This window comes from Archocentrus centrarchus, chromosome 16 (genome assembly GCF_007364275.1).
Source record: "Archocentrus centrarchus isolate MPI-CPG fArcCen1 chromosome 16, fArcCen1, whole genome shotgun sequence".
Classification (NCBI taxonomy): Eukaryota; Metazoa; Chordata; class Actinopteri; order Cichliformes; family Cichlidae; genus Archocentrus; species Archocentrus centrarchus.
In genome coordinates this window covers 31680588-31700274 of record NC_044361.1, presented here as the reverse complement: position 1 = coordinate 31700274, position 19687 = coordinate 31680588, and the positions used below count along the sequence as shown (strand labels likewise).

The 19687-nt window shown below is 42.6% G+C and overlaps 1 protein-coding gene across 1 annotated transcript; it reads right to left on the bottom strand.

Annotated features, from left to right (window-relative positions):
* Window positions 1-475: 475 nt before the first annotated feature.
* Window positions 476-19022, bottom strand: fam110d (family with sequence similarity 110 member D). Its single transcript, XM_030750849.1, has 2 exons — window positions 18889-19022; window positions 476-4022 (listed from the first exon to the last, which is right to left on the bottom strand). Exon 2 carries the CDS (start codon window positions 3304-3306, stop codon window positions 1963-1965), a length of 1344 nt encoding a protein of 447 aa, XP_030606709.1. The 5' UTR covers window positions 3307-4022; window positions 18889-19022; the 3' UTR covers window positions 476-1962.
* Between the last annotated feature and the right edge of the window lie 665 nt (window positions 19023-19687).

Below are 19687 nucleotides of genomic sequence, written 5' to 3'. Positions count from 1 at the left end.
TTTATTTGCTGTGTACATCATACACAAATGTCTTTGGAATAAAAGCCAAACCTCTCACATGTGAAATTAAAAAAAAGGAGAATCAGAGGTTACAGCGTCACTTTGCAAACATGCAAACAAATACTTTTTAACAGGGAGATCAGAAATTAAAAACAAGAAAGCCCAGGTGGAAAGATTCTCAGGAGTGTGCCATGCTCACGATAAATACAGAAAATAATATTGACATTGCAAGTAATTGTGTTAATTTATCACGAAAATAACACGCCCTTGAGTTCAGTAACACTCTCAGTCGAACCTCCACATACCCCAGCAGACCGCCAGTTCACATTTCAGTGGTGTAGTCCAGGGCAAGCAATGGAAATGACCTTTCATGGAGATAAAGTGGAAATAACTGAAGAATGGATGAGGTGAGGTAGGATCTGTGGTTATCAGGGTGAGCAAGGCAGCTTCAGCCCCCCCCCCCCCCCCCCCCCCCCCCCCCGCTTGTTTTGAGATGGGATGGGCTGAGTTAACATTTGTAAGCTGCCAGATGGTAAAAACGAGGTCCTAAAGCATCTGGCAGGAAAGGTCTTTTGAGTTCTTTTCCTCTTATAATATATTACTTTTTTATAGAGAGATTTTATTCAGTCTTGAGATTTCAGTGAAATAGAAAAATCTAAATTTGCATATATTTGCTTGCTGAAGTCCAGTTTTACAGTCACTGACAAAGATTGACAAGGTGTTTATCCCTGTTTTCATTCCTGAAAGCTTACCCAGCAGTGACCACTGAACAGGTGTCGCAATCAGCGACTGTGTCACAATACATTATTGAACACTGATCTTAACTAAGGGCTGAAAAATGACTTTCAAATAATGAAAACTAGCCAAGCACGGCTCCTTTTTTCCAGGATGAAGACACTTCTTTGAATCCAGCTCAGTGTTTAACATTATATGAGATGACATCTCTGGAAAGAGTCAAAGTTATATTTCTACATGTCATTTCCTCACTCTGTCCAGTTCAGTGCATTAACAACCCCATGGGGGTGCCTCACATGTTTGTTCCAACGCCTGCGTTTAAGGAGTAAAAAAAAAAAAAAAAAAGCAACACACAAACTAAACTGGGACAGATTCGAATGAGGTACTCATGGTTCACTTCACACTCACACAACATTTTTCCTGTTCGGAAAAAACATAGCTTAGTGGTTTTCCATTTTAAATTAGTCATTAGGAAGAGTGGTGATGTCAAGGAGGCTAAGCTGTGCCCATTGTGTCAAACAAACATACACTTATGTGCCTTGTGAAGGCTCACAGGGGCTCATTTCAAATCAGTTCTTATCTGGTTATGTAAATAAATGAAAAGAAGATACAAATAGAGAGGACAGTAATCCAGTGCCCACTCCACACACACACGCAATCATACACATTTAAAATAATGGGGAAAATGCGATGAATAACAGAAAAATGAGCTGAGAAAAAAACAGCTCCGTTTGCCATAAAGGTCACAAAATATGTCTATAGGCTCTATAAATACAACAAATCAAACTGACAGGATATAAGCAGTAGCATTTAGTCTCTAATTTGAAGAAGCAGTCTCTTTGGAGTGAAGGGACTAAAGCTAGTGCCATGAAATGCTAATCCCAGACATGGACATTAGCGACTGAACCAAATCCAGTGTCAACTCTGTGGCACTCATTAGAAATGTAAAAATTAAAATCATACTTGGAAGCCAGATTTGCCTAATGACGCTCAGGTGCATCGAATTTTCCGTTTTATGTTGCAGATTTATTTTAAATTTATCTGAAATTCTGTGCTGGTTTAATCCTTTCACGTTTGGTTTGTAGTGCACTTCAGCAGCACATTTCTGCACAATGCACTGTTGATTTCTCTAAATGGTTCTCTCCTCTTGGTAGAGAAATCAACAAATTCTATGAAACACAACACGTACACAGCTCTCTCCATGGCACAGGAATCCTTGTCCCTTTATCAAACGGTTGATTCTTTGGGCCCTTCACGAGCGGCGTTTTTACACCCATAAAGCCATTTGATGACACGAGCATTTCTCTCAATTATTGACACACCAGTGGGAAGCTGTTCAGCCAGTTCCTCCTCGAACAGTCCATCTCCTGAGTGGCGGGAGAACTCGCTGGGCTCCGAGCCTCCACAACCGTCCCCACCCACACTGCGGAGCGCCAACGAGAGAGTGTCTATAGAGCTGGCGCCAGAGAGGAAATTCTCACGACCCAGACGCTCGATCATATCCATGTCCAGCCCACAGAAGTCAAAGAAATGCTCCTGCTCTGATATTGCTACTGAGCAGCGCAGGTGTAAGTCTGACTTGGAGCGCTGCAACTCTCCAAACTGCCTTCTGGGTGCTGGTGGTGACGCTCGTTTCCACGGGTCATTCTCATCATCATGCTTACTTGAGTGGTTTCCATTGGTAACTCCATCTCCAGTGCCAGATGTAAAACCATTCTTAGTCGGTTCGAGTGTGCAGCTTAACCCAGAGCTGGGGACAGACTCTGGGCTGCGCTCTTGGTCGGTTTTGCTAGACCTCCTGCTCCCTGGTCCACCGTCTGTCACATCTTTATCGTTGGTCCACGACATGCGAGAGTCGCCATCCCGCGATGGTGCTTTCTCTTCACCGATGACCATTTTTTGGACTCTGCTCTCACCTCCACTACTCTTCTCTCTCATGGATCCCTGGAAGAGGCGGCGGACAAAACTGTAGCCCTTTATCTCCATGTTATTATTTTCTCCCACTGCTGTACTGCTTGGACTTTTGCACTCTTTCTTCTGCCGGTAGATGACGAGGGAATCTGGCCTCAGCATGCGCTTGCCCGTGCTCCTTCTGAGTACAGGAGCGCTATGTGGCGCTACCAAGGTGTTGCGTCCAGGTGAGTGGGGGCTGGGAGGCACATTGTTCACATTGCTCCTGTTATGTGCCTCAACATCGACAGAAGTCCGTCTGTTCTCCTTTCTTGAGTCATCATTTTCATTTTCATCTCTTGCAGTTAAGGAGCCAGAGACTGGAGAGAAGGGAGTGTTGGATGAACGGCGTGGGGGAAGGTGAGGAGTCAGGCTGCCAGGAATGGTGATTGCTCGACGGGGTGGCGGCGGTGGGGTAGCAGAGGGTACAAGTACAGGCTCTTGCTTGGTGTTGATCACCTGCTGGCTCTTAACATATTTGGCTTTGTCTGCCTCAAGTCTTTCCACAGCGCTGACCGAGCGGCCATGACCGCCGCCATCAATCTGCCTGCGCAGGTAGTCTGGACCCTTGTTGAGAAGCCTCAGAGGTGAAGGGGATCCAACTGGCGTTAGGGGCTTCATGTTAATTCACCAAACTGGAAAAGACATCAAAACTGTAGCCTCCAAACTGACTCACAGCTTCTGGTGTCCCACAGAGAGCTGTTGTAAGCTCTGTGATATTTTCAAACCTACTGGGAGTGTTTAGAAAAGTTTCTAACTATAGAGAACTCTGGCAGCTCCCATTCCTGTGCTCACAGCTCTTAAATCTTTTTTGAAGAATAATAGACCAAGTAGCAATTCAGAAAACCACAGAATCCAAGATTGTTGTAGCGTTTTCTATAGATAGCCAACAGGCTCTTTTTGGGCAGTGTTAGAATCCAGGCAAATTGATATCTCTATCCAGTATTTATATAGGCATTTGGATAGGCAGGCAGGGAACAGGGAAGTCCTTTTTTGTCAGCCTGTAGCTCTCCCAAATGAGATGCTCCCTGCCCACAGTGCAGCAGAAATAGCAGACAGGGTGCACTTTGAAAGGGTTACTTCTTCCTCCCCCACTTTTTCTTCTCTCTTTTTCTCTACCAGCAACACCCTTCACTGCCGTGAGAAATCAGATATAACAGCCTCAAATATTTGCTTTGCCTATGGTGTTTAGGGGACACCGGGTCAAGACTTTTGTTTGGTGCCCTTCGTAGTTGAGTTGACTCGAGTGTGGCCGGCACTGAGGCGCTTGATTCGTTGATGGACAGATGGCAGAGTCTGCATCCTTGTCCCCCCCCCCCCCTCACCTGTGTGGACCCCTGAAAGAGACATAGAGAGAGAGAGAGAGAGTGTTTTTAGTTCTCAGTGCTACTTTTCAGGGCAGTGGTCCCCAAGGATCAACACAGATTGTGATAATTAAAAGCAGGAGGGAGTTACATGTCTGGATCTGGCACAGCTGACATGTATATGTACTGAAAATATTCAAAATAAAAATATTGATCCTGAGATCATTACAATATCCTGTGAGTGGTAAATGATTGAAAACATTGTTTGCTGTCCAGACAGGATAATGACGCATCAGCCTCCACCTGTTTTCTGAACAGGAAGACGGACAGACTCATTATGTGCTTGTATTCGGACAATTGTGTCAGCTTTGTTTATGGCTGCAAACTCAACATCCTTTATTACTAATGAGTGAGACAACCTGACAAGTGTTATTCTACACTGCTGCTGCTGCAAAAAACATCTCTGCACCAATTCCTCTTCTTGTCACAGCTATTGTATTCGCACAACATGACATGTAACTCGAGAGGCATAAAAATAAACAGCCCGCTGTAGCTGACTTCTTTAAATTAATGTAAACTAAAGCTGCTGAACATCTCTGAAGTGATCTTTTATAGCCACAGTAATGCAGCTTGTTGTTTAAATTAAAAGCCACTACAAAAGTTCAGTGACACATTAAACCTAAGGCATGGCACCATGAAACACACTGCTTTTTTTAATGACTATGTTCTGCTTTATGTTACATTTTCATGCTACATGAAGATATGGTGTAGCAAAAGGGGGGGGGGGGGGGGGGCACGTGCCTATAACGGGCTCAGCCTGAGGAGAATTTATAGCTTTAAAACATCCCAGCACAGCTATCATATGTCTATTTATGCGTATATATGTCCCTGTAAATGCATGCAGTCATGGGTATTTGTTTCCTGTAAGCATGTGCATGTGTGTGTGTGTGTGTGTGTGTTTATCAGCACAAAGCAATGAGAGGTTGCCCTGTAAATGAAAGAGGGCTGCATGCACTGTTTGGGTGCAGCCAAAGCCTCTCTCTCATTTTTTGATACTTTGCACCTTTTTCATGAGTGCGAAAAAGCAGTGAGTGTCTGCTGGTCAGCCAAAGAAGACATCCTTAAAACTTGAAGCTGTTATTAATACTCAGGGGCCACAGGTGGAAGTGTGTTTTCAATCCACCTTCCTTCAAAAATGTATTAAAAGTCGATCTGGGGAGATAAATGCTCCTTGTGGTGTGCTGGGCAGCAGGAGGGTGTTATATTGTTGTGCTTACTGTTCCCTCAGGTCTGCTTCAAGTGTTATCAAATGCTATTTTAACTTTTCCTTCACAAGCGCTAAAACAATGACTGACCAGGAAAAAGGATACATGCTTCCAGTCAGGATTAATCACATGACTCCTTCCTTATATTTGTGATTTATACTAATCAGATAACAGAATGACATGAAACTAAGAAAACAAAAACACAAGTGATTTATGCAACTAACATTCACACAGCAGCAGGTCCTTAAGAAAGTCATGCACGCACACTTGTATGTTCTTATTACTGGTTTTCTTAAAACTGGAAATATTCTGCCCATATATTTAACTTGGTCTCTGAATGAATCCTATAACAGATTTTTTTTTAACTCCATATGCCACTATTTGGCAAATTTTAACAAAATCTAAACACAACTGAGAATCAGCATATAAGCTCTTGATGCAAACGATCACATTTAAAAGTTAAAGCACACAGTTTTTGTTTTATAAAAGAAGCAAATTAACAAACAGCAAATAAACATTAATTACAGCTGATTCGATCCCTACCAAATTCCTGAATTCTCTCTTTTTTGAAAAAATATCTTTGATGTGACTTTCTTTTACTTTTTACTCTACTACCTCTGCCACTGCATATCGACTACTAATATCAAATTGTTGATATTTAAGAAGGTGAGCTAAAATTTCACCAGACTTTCGACCCTTATTCAGTCTCCATACCCCTCAGAGACCCTGTCAAATGGCACTATAAATTACCTGAAGAAGGGGGAAATGGCATACTGGTTAGGTTTTCCAGATGTTGGGCTGTGGGAGCTCGGGAAACTCAACCATTGTTTTGGTAGAGTTCCGGGAAAAATGTCTCCCAACAGGTGTGGAAGTTTAAAAAAAACAAAAAACAGAGAGATTCGAGTGGACATAAAACAAGAAACATTGATGGAAAATGTGGAGGAAATGGGGAAGCAGGTTATGGTCTGTGGTTAGAGTTATGGGGTATTTATTAGACATTTTTCTTCCGGGACAATCTGTTCCCCATCTGAGTTCAAAATGAAAATTGAGAGGGTAATGCTACTCAAGGATTAAAGAAGATTACCGCCATAGGAGCCTAAACCAAGTCATTAATGCTGATGGTGCTGTACTAGTGACAGAGGGGGGGTAAACTATGGGAAATTGCATTAAGAGTAGAAGGACCAATAACTATAGTTACAAGAACGAGTAAATCCCAACCAACCTTGAAAACTGCAATAATATACAATATTTGTATTTGTTATACTTCCAATGCGTTTTCTGAGCTCTTGTAATGTCAGTGCGCATTCAATGAATCTGACAGTAGGAGCCTCAAGGAAACCAGACATTTTCATAGGTTACGTCTTGCTCCAAGTGTTATCTTGGACATCATGTGACTAAATGTGAGTCACGGTTATTGCTATTATTAGTTTGGGACATAATATATGAATGAAAAACTGCGCTAAGGATAAATAGTCATCGATGTGAGTATGTTAAAGTGGACATTTTTAGCTCCATTTCTTTATTCTTGGACTCTACTAGAGTAGTTTTGCATGATTCACAGTTCAAGATAATCCTTAGAAATCTCATACTGGGCCTTGCTGCAGCCCCACAGTTCATCCAAGCCATTTCAGCTCCTCTTCCTCCCTTTGAGCCGACTTTCTACTGATTTGCTGCCCCTCACAATCAGAAATTGTAGCAGGTGGGTGGGGTTTCTGCCCTCACAACCAGAGCTGAGATGACCGTATTAGAGACACGCTGACATCATGCAGAACCAGGAGTGAAAAAAATGTTTGATGTTAACCACTTAGAGCTGTCTGAGCTTTTGTTTCACTGGGATCACTTACCTCAATATTTCAAAATATGACCATGTTTAATAACAGCATTAAACCATTATGACAGTAAATATATGAGAGAAAAAGAGAAATAGCATCATACTGTAGGTCATCTTTCTTCTGAACATAATATTTAATGAAGCACTAAAACAGAAAGCTGGAAAACCAGGGAGAAGAAACACAAGGGCACACAGCCACAGGGGACACCAGTGACTCAACTGGGGTTTACTGGAGTACAATAGCCACCATTAGTTCTATTGACTGTAATGAGCCAAATTAGTACCCAGCACCTTCTCCCGTGATCCTGAAGCTTGTGCGAAGCGTGAGATCGCCTTAGAATTTTCTCTAGTGTTTCACAACCTCTTTTGTCTCTCATTGCAGGTTGTCATTAACCTCTAAACCCATTCCCTTCTGTTCTCGTCTCTATAGTGAACATCACCCCACCTTCTCCTCCCTAATGCTACCCAAGCCAATTTGCCTACACTCTCCTGCCATACTTCCCACTCTTCAGCTGCTCTGCATATGCTACAGGGCTTCTCTACTCTTTCATTTCCCTCCCTACTCTATCACACTCTATCTATAAACACATATCTGCCTCCTCTCTTTCTATCTCTGCATCTCTTTCCTTCTCCTGCTCCATTTACTGTTGCTTGCAGTGACATCTTTGAAAACCTTTGCTCATCACAGGCCAACATACATGTTTCATTTGTCAATTTAACTGACAAACAGGTTGCACAATGAATTTTTCTGCTCATTTGTAGAGAAAAGCAGACAATTTTTGCTTCTCCAGGACACACGTTTTTCACACTGTTGAAAAGACAACCTGCCAAAAAGGTCCCTGAGCTTCCTGACTACCAGTCAGCTAGTTATATTTGCCATTTGTTAGACAAGATTTCAAAAAGTGTTGTCTAAACTTAAAGATGGGGTGAAAAGCTGGCCACTATAAAAGAGAGCTGAGACACAGTAAGAGTCTGAAGGGATATAAAGGTTTAGGCTGTACACATGAAAACTGGCTGAACTAGTTTTGTGAGACCCAGAAAAGGAAGTTCAAACACTCGGCAACACCTGGGGAATTTCTGTGAGGCTGCAAACTTGTCCGAATCTCAGAAAGTTACAAAAACTGCCTGCCAGATTTTGATGCCTGAGGCGAATGTTTCAGACACTGTAAACAAATTATGTAATACAAATAATTACATCAGCCTGATGCTATTTTATCTAACTAAACAGATGCACCCCCCCCCCCCCCCCCCCACACACACACACACACAAATACAAAAAAACAAAACAAAAAAGTGGAGCCTGCAGAAACATCAAACACGTGATTCAAAAGTAATACCTGGGACGTGCAGCAGAAAATATGCTTCCAAAATCCAAACATTAATGAATTCTCACGTCACCAGTTCTCCATATTAAGTTTGTGCAAACTCGTCTGTCTGTCTGCCTCTCCTCTCTCATCTCCTGCATTTCCCCTCTGTGAAGAGGATGGACCAGCCTGCAGGGGAGGCTTACCCAGGCGCCCCCATGCAGCTAAATAGGAACCAGATGTTTTGTGTCATGCTACATCAAGATGCTTGGACAGTCTCTGACAGAGACCTGTCATGGGAAGGGATCGTGGAGTTCAGTTTTCTTTTTAATCAGCGGCACTGTTTGTGCCACATGCATTTGACCCAGTGAGAGAACAAAGCAGGTCATATTTAGGTCTTGTTATCAGTTATATTGTCAGGTGGTTCTTCTTGTTCGGATGGAAAAGTGGTGCATCAAAAAGAAACTAAACACACACACACACACACTCACACAAATCCAGGAAGGGTTTGTTTGCTTCAAGCGAGCCTGCAGAAGGCTAGCTTCATCTAGGCATGCTTGATGTTGCCAGAGAAAATCCAGCTGGTCTTGGATCAGAAAGTTAAAGGAAGTTCCTCTGTGAATTATGTATTTAGTGAAGTAAACACAAGATAAGATGTTAATAAATTCACAAGGACCACCTTTGAAGCTCTTGGGAGGGTATTCTGAACTCTTACCTGTCAAATTAATCTTTGGGCAGATGAGGGGCATCTGCTGCAGACAAAGAGCCAACTGGCTATCTCCAACATCTTTCACTGTCTTGCATTTCTCACTTTCTTTATACGAACATCTGGCACAACTATTAAGGATGACAATGACTAACAATCCTCCCTAATGGATTGAAATGTCTGGATGTTCAAACGTTAACCAATGCTCATTCAAAGAAGACTTTACGTCACGATGGAGCATCTGCACACATAAAGACTCTACAGTGTGGATAAAAGTGTCTGCCACTAATGAGCCACGATTCATGACTGTGAGCTTCAGTCATTAACCAACACTGCAAACACAGAATTCAAGAAATCTGTTGTGGGGCAGGACGAAGTAAAGGAGGCGTCGTCTTCTCTCCTCCAAACAAAAGAGACAAACCGGGCTGTGTTTGCATCATTAATGGGCTGCAACAATGGTCTCCTATAGGTAAGTCTCTCTGCCTCATTAGTCAGGGAGGGAAAAGAACAACATGACGACAGTAAAATGTAAGAGATGAAGCTACTTGATAGATAGGCTACTGTCCCCCTCAAAAACAAAGCCAACTGTAAATCTTATCACCCCTGTGAGGCCTCCAGCGCTATTAGCCACGTGATCTGCGGTTCGAGGCTACGAAAGCTGTTTCTCCACATTCATGAGGAGCAGCAGTAGGCCACCTGGGATGACTTAAGAGACCCCCAACCTCAATAGATCTCCCTGCAAATTGTAAACTGGACAAGATGGTCTCTTAACTCACTGCTGCAGCTCTTTTGTCATTCACTGCTAACCATCGTGGGGGCAGCTGAGCACTGGAGAGGCACACCAAAAACATGTACTCAGGCTAATGCTTGTTGTGGGTGCGAGTACATGAGAATTGGATAACCACAAAAGGCAAGAATGAAAAAACAGGGAAGCCTGTAAAAGGCAGCAGCAAAAACATTTGGCTGTATCTGACAATCAGGTATAAAACTTACACTGAAAGAAAAAGTAGACTGTTAGCAGAGTTATTAGCCAAAATTCTCCTAATTAAATGAAGATCATAGATAAGGCTACAAAAGACAGGCAGTAAAAAGACAACAAGTAATTAGCCAGTAACTAACATGTGACCAGTTGGCCAACAGGGCAGCTAAATGAGCGTATATGCTGATTTTGATTTATCCTGTTGAACACGTAAGCATATAATCAAAGAACAGAGGCCTACCAGAGGCAGCGAACATGTGCAACTCACAATAACCCAAAGCCTTTTGAACATAAGGACTAATTATCAATCGATTAACTCTGTGCTCTGCAGTATAATCAATCAAATTAATCACCTTATTTGTAAATGTTGACACAGTTCCACTTTATAGCATTGAAAAACATTTTAGCAGTTGAAAGTAAGAGTACTATGTTGCATATAAGAGTCCAGTAGAACTATTTTTTTATACTGCACTCACTCTGCAATCAGTCTAAATATGGTAATAAATAGCTTCATTAGTAGTAAAGTTTTAATTGCAGGTTTAGGTAATAGTTAAGAAAGCTATCATCCTGATATTACAGTAATTGAATTAGCTTTATGCAATCTGTCCCACCTATTACAGTCATTATACTGGAAGTCGAGCCTTTATCACGGCTGTAACACCCAGGCAGGGCTTACACTGATAAGGCCAGCTCGGATAACATGTGCACATTTATTTTTGCTTGTATCAATAGGCAGGGCAAGTTCCTTATTCTTCTGAGCAAAACCCTCAGGAAGGCTGCTGTTACTGGTGCTTACTAAACAGCTCTGACCCATAAAGTTTTATGAGTCACTATTTGCTTTTCCAGCTACAACTTTACAACAAAGCAAAAAAGAAGCTTTGCCCGTCAAAGTCTCTGACATTAAAAGGCATCTTAAAATCTGCTCTTCATCAAGATAGAATGAGGACGCTCTTTTATCGTCTGAATGCCAGTTTTAAAACTTAAAAGTTTGCAACTGTAAAGAAAGTTAGTGGCCTGTGCTCTCTCCACCAGGTGCCGTGTGTGTGGAAATCTAATGATTCACGCTGTAGAGAGACACCTGACCCTGGCTGTAATGCAGGAATGTTAAGCTGCCTTGCAATACCTCACTGGGAGAAAGGTACAGAAAATATATGCTGAAGGCCAAACACCCAGACGATGAAGCCTGAGATGTTTGCTTTGCACTGCTGAGTTGTACAGCAGTACAACTGCTACAATCTACAATTTTGTAGATTGGTATTCCCTTTGGTTTAATTATGAGGAAATTATCAGTTTATTGGAGATTAGATCAAATATTAGTATCAGCACAGGTATACAGCCTATTTTGCCTTTGTTGGACAGGAAGGTGGGGAGAGAGAGACAAGGGGAAGATATAGAGCAAAGTACCACAGGTCAGATTTGAACTCAGAACACTGCCTTTTGACCATACAGCATATGAGCGCCTGCTTACCCAGTAAGCTAAACTGGCGCCCTTTGTGCTTGTCTTTAATAAGGAATTGATTTTTAACTGCCCCCATTTTCAGCACATCGATCTATTTACACAAATGAAAAATGTGTCCTACAAAGGCAGGTCATCCAGCACACAGACCAATAATGCCCTTTGGTCTGACATCTCAAATGTGAATACAGAAAGGAAGCATCGAGGATGTGATGACCAGAGACCACGAAATGTCCATGAAGTTCAGCAACAGGCAAAAATAGCTGTGCAAAGTGTGCAGGTACTGATTTAGACTGCTCTGAACTTTGAGGCAAGCAACTGAAGCAACAACCAGTGGGAGGAAAGGATGCCAAGAATATGACAGAGTGGAAAATATACAAAGGGGTTTTATTTATATGTGGAGGGGGTTTTAATCTTTTGTGATTTGGATATATTTGGTGGTCAGACTGCTGTTCAACATCAACATGGACTCTGGGAAACGAAGAGATAATTTATCAACCAAACTGATGAACCCGGCAGATTCATTCATTCTGAAAATAGGTGTTAGCTTTCAAAATTGTGTCACATTATTAAAAAACACATACACAACAGAAATCCAATACTGGAAAATGTAGTATTACTGGCTACTGCCTCTTGTATGACCAAGAACCTCCAAAATATTGTTTCTCTTTAGTTTTTCCAGCTCTTCTTCTTGATATTGTGTATGTATCACATAATCTGGGTGCTGATATATCCGTTGAGCTGTAGCTCCAACTGTGGTTGTTACACCATACCACATAGGTAGAATAAAAGTTTGGTGTAATTTCCAGGTCTGAAACGTGAAATCAGTGCAAAAGTGCCATAAACCTGCATTCTTTTTATCGCCAGCAACGGTCGACTCCTCTGGCACTTCCACTCTTTGCAAAAAGACTTCTGGTTATGGTGAAGTCTCAGGGAAAACAGACTTTGGCTCTCTTGCTCTGTGGCCTCAGTAAACACTTTCCTTATGACTTTATGGACTCAATTGCTAGTTGCCAGAAGTCACCAGCAGTCTAAGCAGAGATTCCCAGACCTCCCTCTCCCCAGCCCTCTCCTCCAGCTCTTGTGGGCAGACAACAAGGCGCTCCCAAGCCAATCTCTACGCAGTGTCCTGGTTCTGCCCTGAGGCCTCCTACCACTTTTACATGCCCAAAGCACCTGACCTAGGAGGCATTCAGGAAGCATACTGTTCAAATGCCAGAACCACTTCAACTTGCTCCTTTCGTTGTGGAGGGATAGCAGCTCTACTCTGAGACCTTCCAGAACGACCAAGCTCCTCACCCTAACTCTAAAGCCTTGATTATACTCGAACAGCTGGAGAAACCATCACCAAGTAGTTATTCCTGTTACATTTCTTTAAAGTCCACGTGAAGTCCACAGTTGGTGCATTGTAATGTAAATTTTACACGAGTCCATGCTGTCACAAAAAAAACAGGCAGGCGTGTGGATGTCTGCACTCACATTTACTAACTGATGACAAAATTTACATTACTCCAACCCAAGTGAACCGAAGCGGATCATAGTGGATGCAGAAAGCATAATAAAGGCCTAAGGGAGAGCCAAGACAGCCTTCAGAGGAAGGCTCATTTCCACTGCTTGTATTCGTCTTTCGGTCACTACCCACAGTTTGTGGTCACAGATCCACTTGCCACTGCAACAAACCATGGCTATGTTAATGTTATAAATAATGGCCATTCTAAGGGTCAGAAACAGCTTGTCAATTGCATTTCACTAGCCAATAAATGTGCCGTGACTTGTCACGTCCACTTTGATGACTCATTGTCTGACTTCACTAACCAATGGGTGGCAGCAGGGTGGCTACATTCTTTTTCTTCAGTGAAATTAATTGGTCAAAAAAAAAAAAAAAAACTTGTGTGGGACGTGTAATTTCAAGGGGGAAGGGAGAGTGTAGCATTAGATGGTGTGTGCAACAGTTAAGTTTCTATATCAAGTATGCACGTATTCCAATTCTGGACAGCATTGTTTAGTAAACTATGACCACCACTGCTGCTCCCTCCACACGCCGGCTTGGATTATGTGACCAGCAATACAAACTACTGTGACCTAGTGTGTGTGTGTGTGTGTGTGTGTGTGGCACATCCCTGGACTGGGAATGCACTGTGCAAGTCAGGGTAACACAGACTCCCCCCCTAAAAAAAGCCTGCCCTGAGGCTGTTTATACAGTACAGTAGAGAGGCATAAATCTGGGCACATCTCTCAATCTCCCAGAGTCTTAAATTATGAAGCTCTGTTCTCACACTGTGAACCCTCATTAAGCTCTCAGCTGGTGTGAATGCTCTGAGAGACAGCTTTGTCTGGCCAACTGCCAGATGTTTTATTTCACAAAGTCGGCACATTTTTCACTCTGCCAGGCATACGTCTGCTTCAACAAAGTGACAAAAGAGGCTTCAGCAGATGATGTTTGTTAGACTTGCAAAGCGCAACTAAAAAGTCAAAACATAATCAGTGGTGTTAAATTATACACTGGTTTACCTGCCTTTTTGTTGACTGAAATACTGCAGAAATATAAAGCCTCCTTACAATGAGTGAGTGAATCCACTATGTCTACTTTATGACTGAGAAGGACTGACAACTAGATAAGTAACAGCACACAAGAATTAATTGAAGCTGTGCGAGAGCACGGATCACATATGAGAAAAGAGCAACTCAATCCAGAGCTCCAAGTTGAACTAAAAGGAAAGACAGCTGAGAAGCATCTTTATAGTCCCACCCTCTTTTCACACACACAGGGTTGCTAAAAGGACACTCACACAACACCTGCAAAATTATTCTAAACACATGTTGCTGATGTTAGCGGTAAAGGGTTAGCACTAACTTGTGAGTACTTGTGACAGGACTGTTTGGGGCTGGTTAGGGCTTAAAGCTGCTCCAGCTGTGCTGTGTCCCCAAAACACTGGGTCATCTGTAACTGCGGTGCCCGAGCCTTACTCCCTCCTTCTGTGTCCCCACACTCTCCACCACTTTAAATGTGTCAGCATTGATTTGCAATCTGCACAGCAGGGCGCAAAAGAGTGCAACTCCAGATGAAATAAAATGCTCTGCACGCTACTTCTTATCACGTAAACTTTCTTAAACACTTTTGATGACAGAATAAATGAAGGTCCAATTCAGTTTTAAGCCAGGAAAATCCCCGGTTTAAAATCCGCCATCTTCAGTGTTTAACAGTGGTCATTGATTATTAAGAGATAAACAGTCAAAAAGCTAATGCAGCAGGATGGCTGCATCAGGAACGTGTGGATGCAGTTAGATTTAATCTGACTGACACAGCTCAATGCATAAGCAAAGTACCCCATGAATCTAGAAATACTGCAAAAGCCAAATCTCAATTGATACCAAAAGTTTTAAAAGGAGATCTTTTCACAGCTTTGTGCTGTCTACTCAAACCCAGAGAGAAACTAGGACATTATAAAAAAAACTCACGTACAAAAAACATGCACGTACAATCCCAAGAAACCACAAAAAGGACAGATGAGGACTAAATATTCAGTGTGAGATGCCACAGATCATAATCCAACAGTTATCTATTTCAAACTACCCCAAATAAGCCTATCTCCTCCTTATAAACTGCAAGAATCCCCCATAAGCTCCCACACAAGGACCCTACACTAAGCTCTTCTGTTTTTCCTTGCTGCCATCTATGCTTAGCTGTTAACCTTTGCTGAACCTGCCAGTTGTCTTCTCTCATTACCAATCAACCGACCTGCTTCCCCAAGTGCCACAGAAAGAGGCCCCTCGATTTATCCCTCTTCCCTCCTCTCCTCCCCTGCGTCTGTCAGAATCAGAAAACATCTGGAAGAGTCCGTGGAGTTGCATCGATGGTCTCCCCCTGTGTCAGAGGGAATGTCCAGACCTGTGTCGTCTTCCTCGCGGTTGAGCGGACACAGCGTGGCACGGCTGAGTGTGATGGGATGTGGCAGAGCTACAGAGGCACCCAGTCGGACTGTGAACAATTACAGGGATGTGAGAGCAGCGGAGAGAAGGGCCGCTCTCACAGCTGTCACCCAAACACACACAGGGGACCATCAGGGGATGGAGATCTGTCAGATCATGTTTCATGATTTCGTTGCTCGCAATGAATTATAAATTGAGTTAGGAAGCCTGTGGAGATGGGAGTGATGTAACAGCAGAAACTGTTCTCAGCTCTCTGAGAATGGCCAGACTGATTATAATAATCATAATATCAGTAAAGGCTCTAGAGTTAGGTTAAAAACAAGGCACAAATTTAGATTTGAGGGAACAATGCAGTAAGAGAGCGCCGTAAAGCTTCCAAAAAAGACAAACTAAGTAAAAAAGTGTCAAAACTTACAAAGACTCATTGCTCCAACCCAAGTTTGAAAATCGCATCTCTCCTCATCAAATGGTAACTTCAGCGAGTCTGATTCCACACTTTGCAAAACAGAAGAAGCACCAGCTTGGTACATAGATGACAGGTTTCACTTCTCCTTTCAGCCAGCAGTCCTCTGTAAGAGTGGGTATGTATAACTTTATACCTTTTTTGGATATGCTTGTTTTGTTTCTGCCTGTAGCCTCGAAGCTGAGTTTATCGACAGGTTGTTCCGCTTTTACGTGCAGTTCCTCCTCAAAACGGTTCCCAGAGACTTTTGCCACAACGGCACAAACAAGGCGACAAGGAGCAATAAAAGCTAAATTATAAGCCTGACAGTTTGTGTGAGAGTGTTTGAAGTCTTACACAGTTGTGAACGTCAGATGTCTAAAACCAGCTGTTGTGAAGCAACACACACGTACACACACACACTCCCTTAACGCAGTGCCAGGGGGAAGATGATGTCATTAGCAGGGCACATTTTCCCCTCTAATTAGAAACTCAAGCTTCACGTTGTAACTCGGGGGTCTTTACTTGCAACAAAACAGGGTTTAAACAACACTAATGTTTGACATGCCCTCTTAAAAAAGCTGTGCTTTCAAGCCTGGCTCTGCAGGAAAGCAAAACCAAGCCTTGAATTTTGATAAGAAACACATGAGTGGCCCATTGTGAACTGAAACCGTAAAACATCCTGCGGCTTCTGCTTGTTCTCTGCATTCAGCTATAATGTGGTTGAAAATCAATCAGATTATACACTTGTGCTGCCTCAAAAAATAGTGTGCAGTAAAAACAAAACACAGAGAAAAATGTAAAAGATGAGGACTCTCAGTGTCCCATAATATATATTCACCTCTGACCTATGCTGCAGTCAGATGATGGTTTCTCAGCTCCTGTTTAAATGTGTATATATTGTGGCGAGCGCATGAATATGCACCGGACGTCAAATCAAACTCTCTCAAAAGTCATAAAGTCAGCATGATTCTGCATGCTGCTCTACAGTGTAAGCGTTGCATCACTAACACCATCATCATAAATATCCCTGCTGGTGCTATGAGCCAGGCAGGACGGCAAAGACCCAAATCACATTTTATTTAGTCATGTTAATGATGTCAGGGCTCCTGTCAACACCCCAGACGCAGACTGCAGTGAGTAGCTCAGCGCCCCTGGGCTCTCTCCGCTTCACAACTGGAGGAAGAATTCTTGTCTGCTCCGCCGGGATCAGCATCAAACACAGACGCAGCTGTATTACTGTTGGAAAATTAGCACACTGCCACATGAATCTGGGCAGAAAAGGCAGCTGTTTACGACCACGCTGCACTGTAATTTTGCAGGTAGGTATTCAGCCAGAGAGATGTTTGTATCGTGCGCTGAAGCATAAGAAATATATAAATGACTGATGTCATCAGTAAGTGTTTAATTTCCATGAATCATTGTAGCCGTGAGGCACAGATAAGCTGGGTTTGAAATGGGGGATTCAAGCAAAAGTTAAGGTAGTTAAAGGTAGGAGGAGAAAGAGCTAAAGCAACCTCCTGAACAGAGGGCCTCGACTGTGATTACACCAAAAACGGTGTGGAAAATTTGGTTCCCATTTAAATCTTCACTCAAGTCCTTAAAGTAGTTAGAGAAGAGGACTAACATATCCGCTGAGGAAACTCACAATATGCTCAGAAGCAGCACCACAGCGACTAAAGCTTGTGCTGCGACGTTAGCGTGTCTGTCTTTACTTATATTGCTGTGACATCACATGCGGGGAACTGGGAGAAGGTACGAATAAAAGCAGCGTCACGGTCAGCTCAAGAGCTGCATCAAAAAGCGTGAATCAAACCTCCAGCTGCTTATCGCGGGCCAAACCGACACGTGCTCACCTATGAATCTCGGGGCAAATGTGTTTACAAGACATGTGTGGTCTGTTTAGTCTGACTGCTGAGTTGTTTATGCTCCTGACCCCACGCTGATCGAACCAACTCAGGATGCATGAGCCTTCTGCAGAGAGGTGGAGCTGCAGGGGCAGAGGTGAGTCAAGGTGGAGCTGACCTCGAGGCCACATGATTGTCAGTCTTTTCAGTCTAGAGTGGGAGGATTGCATAATGCCCCTCCCCAACTTTTTTCCCCTATTGTTTTGAAAGTTCTCAAGTAGCACTGTCTTAGCCTTTAAAATGAGTTCTTATGGTTTCAGTCGTGGTCTTAAATGATCGTCTGGTTGGTAGAAAAAAAAAAATCTTAATTTATCAGTCTTTCCTGATTAGATGTTTGGAAACCAGATCCTCATTTGGGCAATTTTCCTGATTTCATCCAGATGAACATATTTAGTGCAGATCAAAGCTAAGCAAAGACCTGCTGCTCCAGGCCACTTGTATTTGCAGTGATCATCAGCTGGACTTCAAGGTTGAGTTAAACCAGGGCGTCCACAGAGCACATGATGAATTGATGCACTTGCATTTCTAAAAAAAAAAATGTTTAGGTCGATTCAAAATGCTGCTCTGTTGGTTATGGACAGTTTAGCTGCCTACAATTAAACATCCATCATATACACTCCTTTTAGCGCACACACAGTAAACACATCATAAAGATTTCAGACATGAATGTTGTCTTAAATAAGTCGTGTAGTGAATATTAAAAGGAAAACACACGCTCTGTTGCTAAGGTTTATTAATATTTAACCCATTTTAATCAAAGAATACCTCAGCAGTGGTATCTAGGAGGTGAATGCATGAGTTATTAGTTAAGGAATAATAAGGAACGATGGGTGCTGACTTATTTAAAACCTCATTATTCTGTGCCATTAAACCAAAACTTTACACTCACCAAAATAATACACCCACATATGGAGAGTACAAAGTAATCACTTTGTGGACAGGTCGATTCATGTCCGAGTCCGCCTGATCGGTAACCGAAAAAACAAAAAACTTCCAAACACAAATGTCATAAATCAGCCTCGACGCAAACATCTATTTAAAAAGGAAGCAGTGAAAACGACAGCTGTGTCCGCACTCACCGTGTTCGCTTAGTTTATCCACTGCTGCTGTCTTTGAAATCCAGTAAAGGTGCAGAGCTGCTCTCTGTGACAGACCCACGGTCGGCGTGGCGTTGCGCTCTGCGCTGTGAGCGGACTGCTGGCGCACTGACGGGAAGCGGCACCGCAGCAGCAGTAAAGAGGGAGTCCCGACCTCCCCACATCGGTGGGGGTGGGCAGGTATGATGAGGCGGAGTAAAGCCGCTCCGGGAAGCTGAGCAGAGCAGTAAAAACGTTGGGTTGTGGATTAGAGGGAAGCCCATGGTGGCAAATAGCTGAATTGGCAAGTTATATTAATTTTAATAAACATTATTTGCAGCATTACTTATCTATGCTAAAAAAAAAAAAAAAAAAAAAACCCACAGAAACATATAAACTGGTATTATAATTATAGCTTAAAAGCTATATACTAACATATTTTGCAATGAGAGTGGAGGTTGGCATTTTAACAGAACATTAATGACAGTATAAATGATAAAACAAAGGTGTAATAATTAAAACGTAATCGCTGAATTTATATCCTTTATCTGAAAGACTAGTTCAGAGATAGGCTGCAGCTTATATTCGGGGGGGGGGGGGGGATAAGTCATTAAGACCATTTTATTAACAATTTACCTCCAAACTCTTTGTGTGGCCTGTTAATAAATTGACTTTCACTAAAAATATGCCAGTACCGGCGAAATTTGAAGTGAAAGGAGACTATGCTAGCAGGGCTGTGATGCCAATGTGCTAATAAGCGCCACAAAGTACATATTGTGATCTTCTAGTAGTGCATGAAATT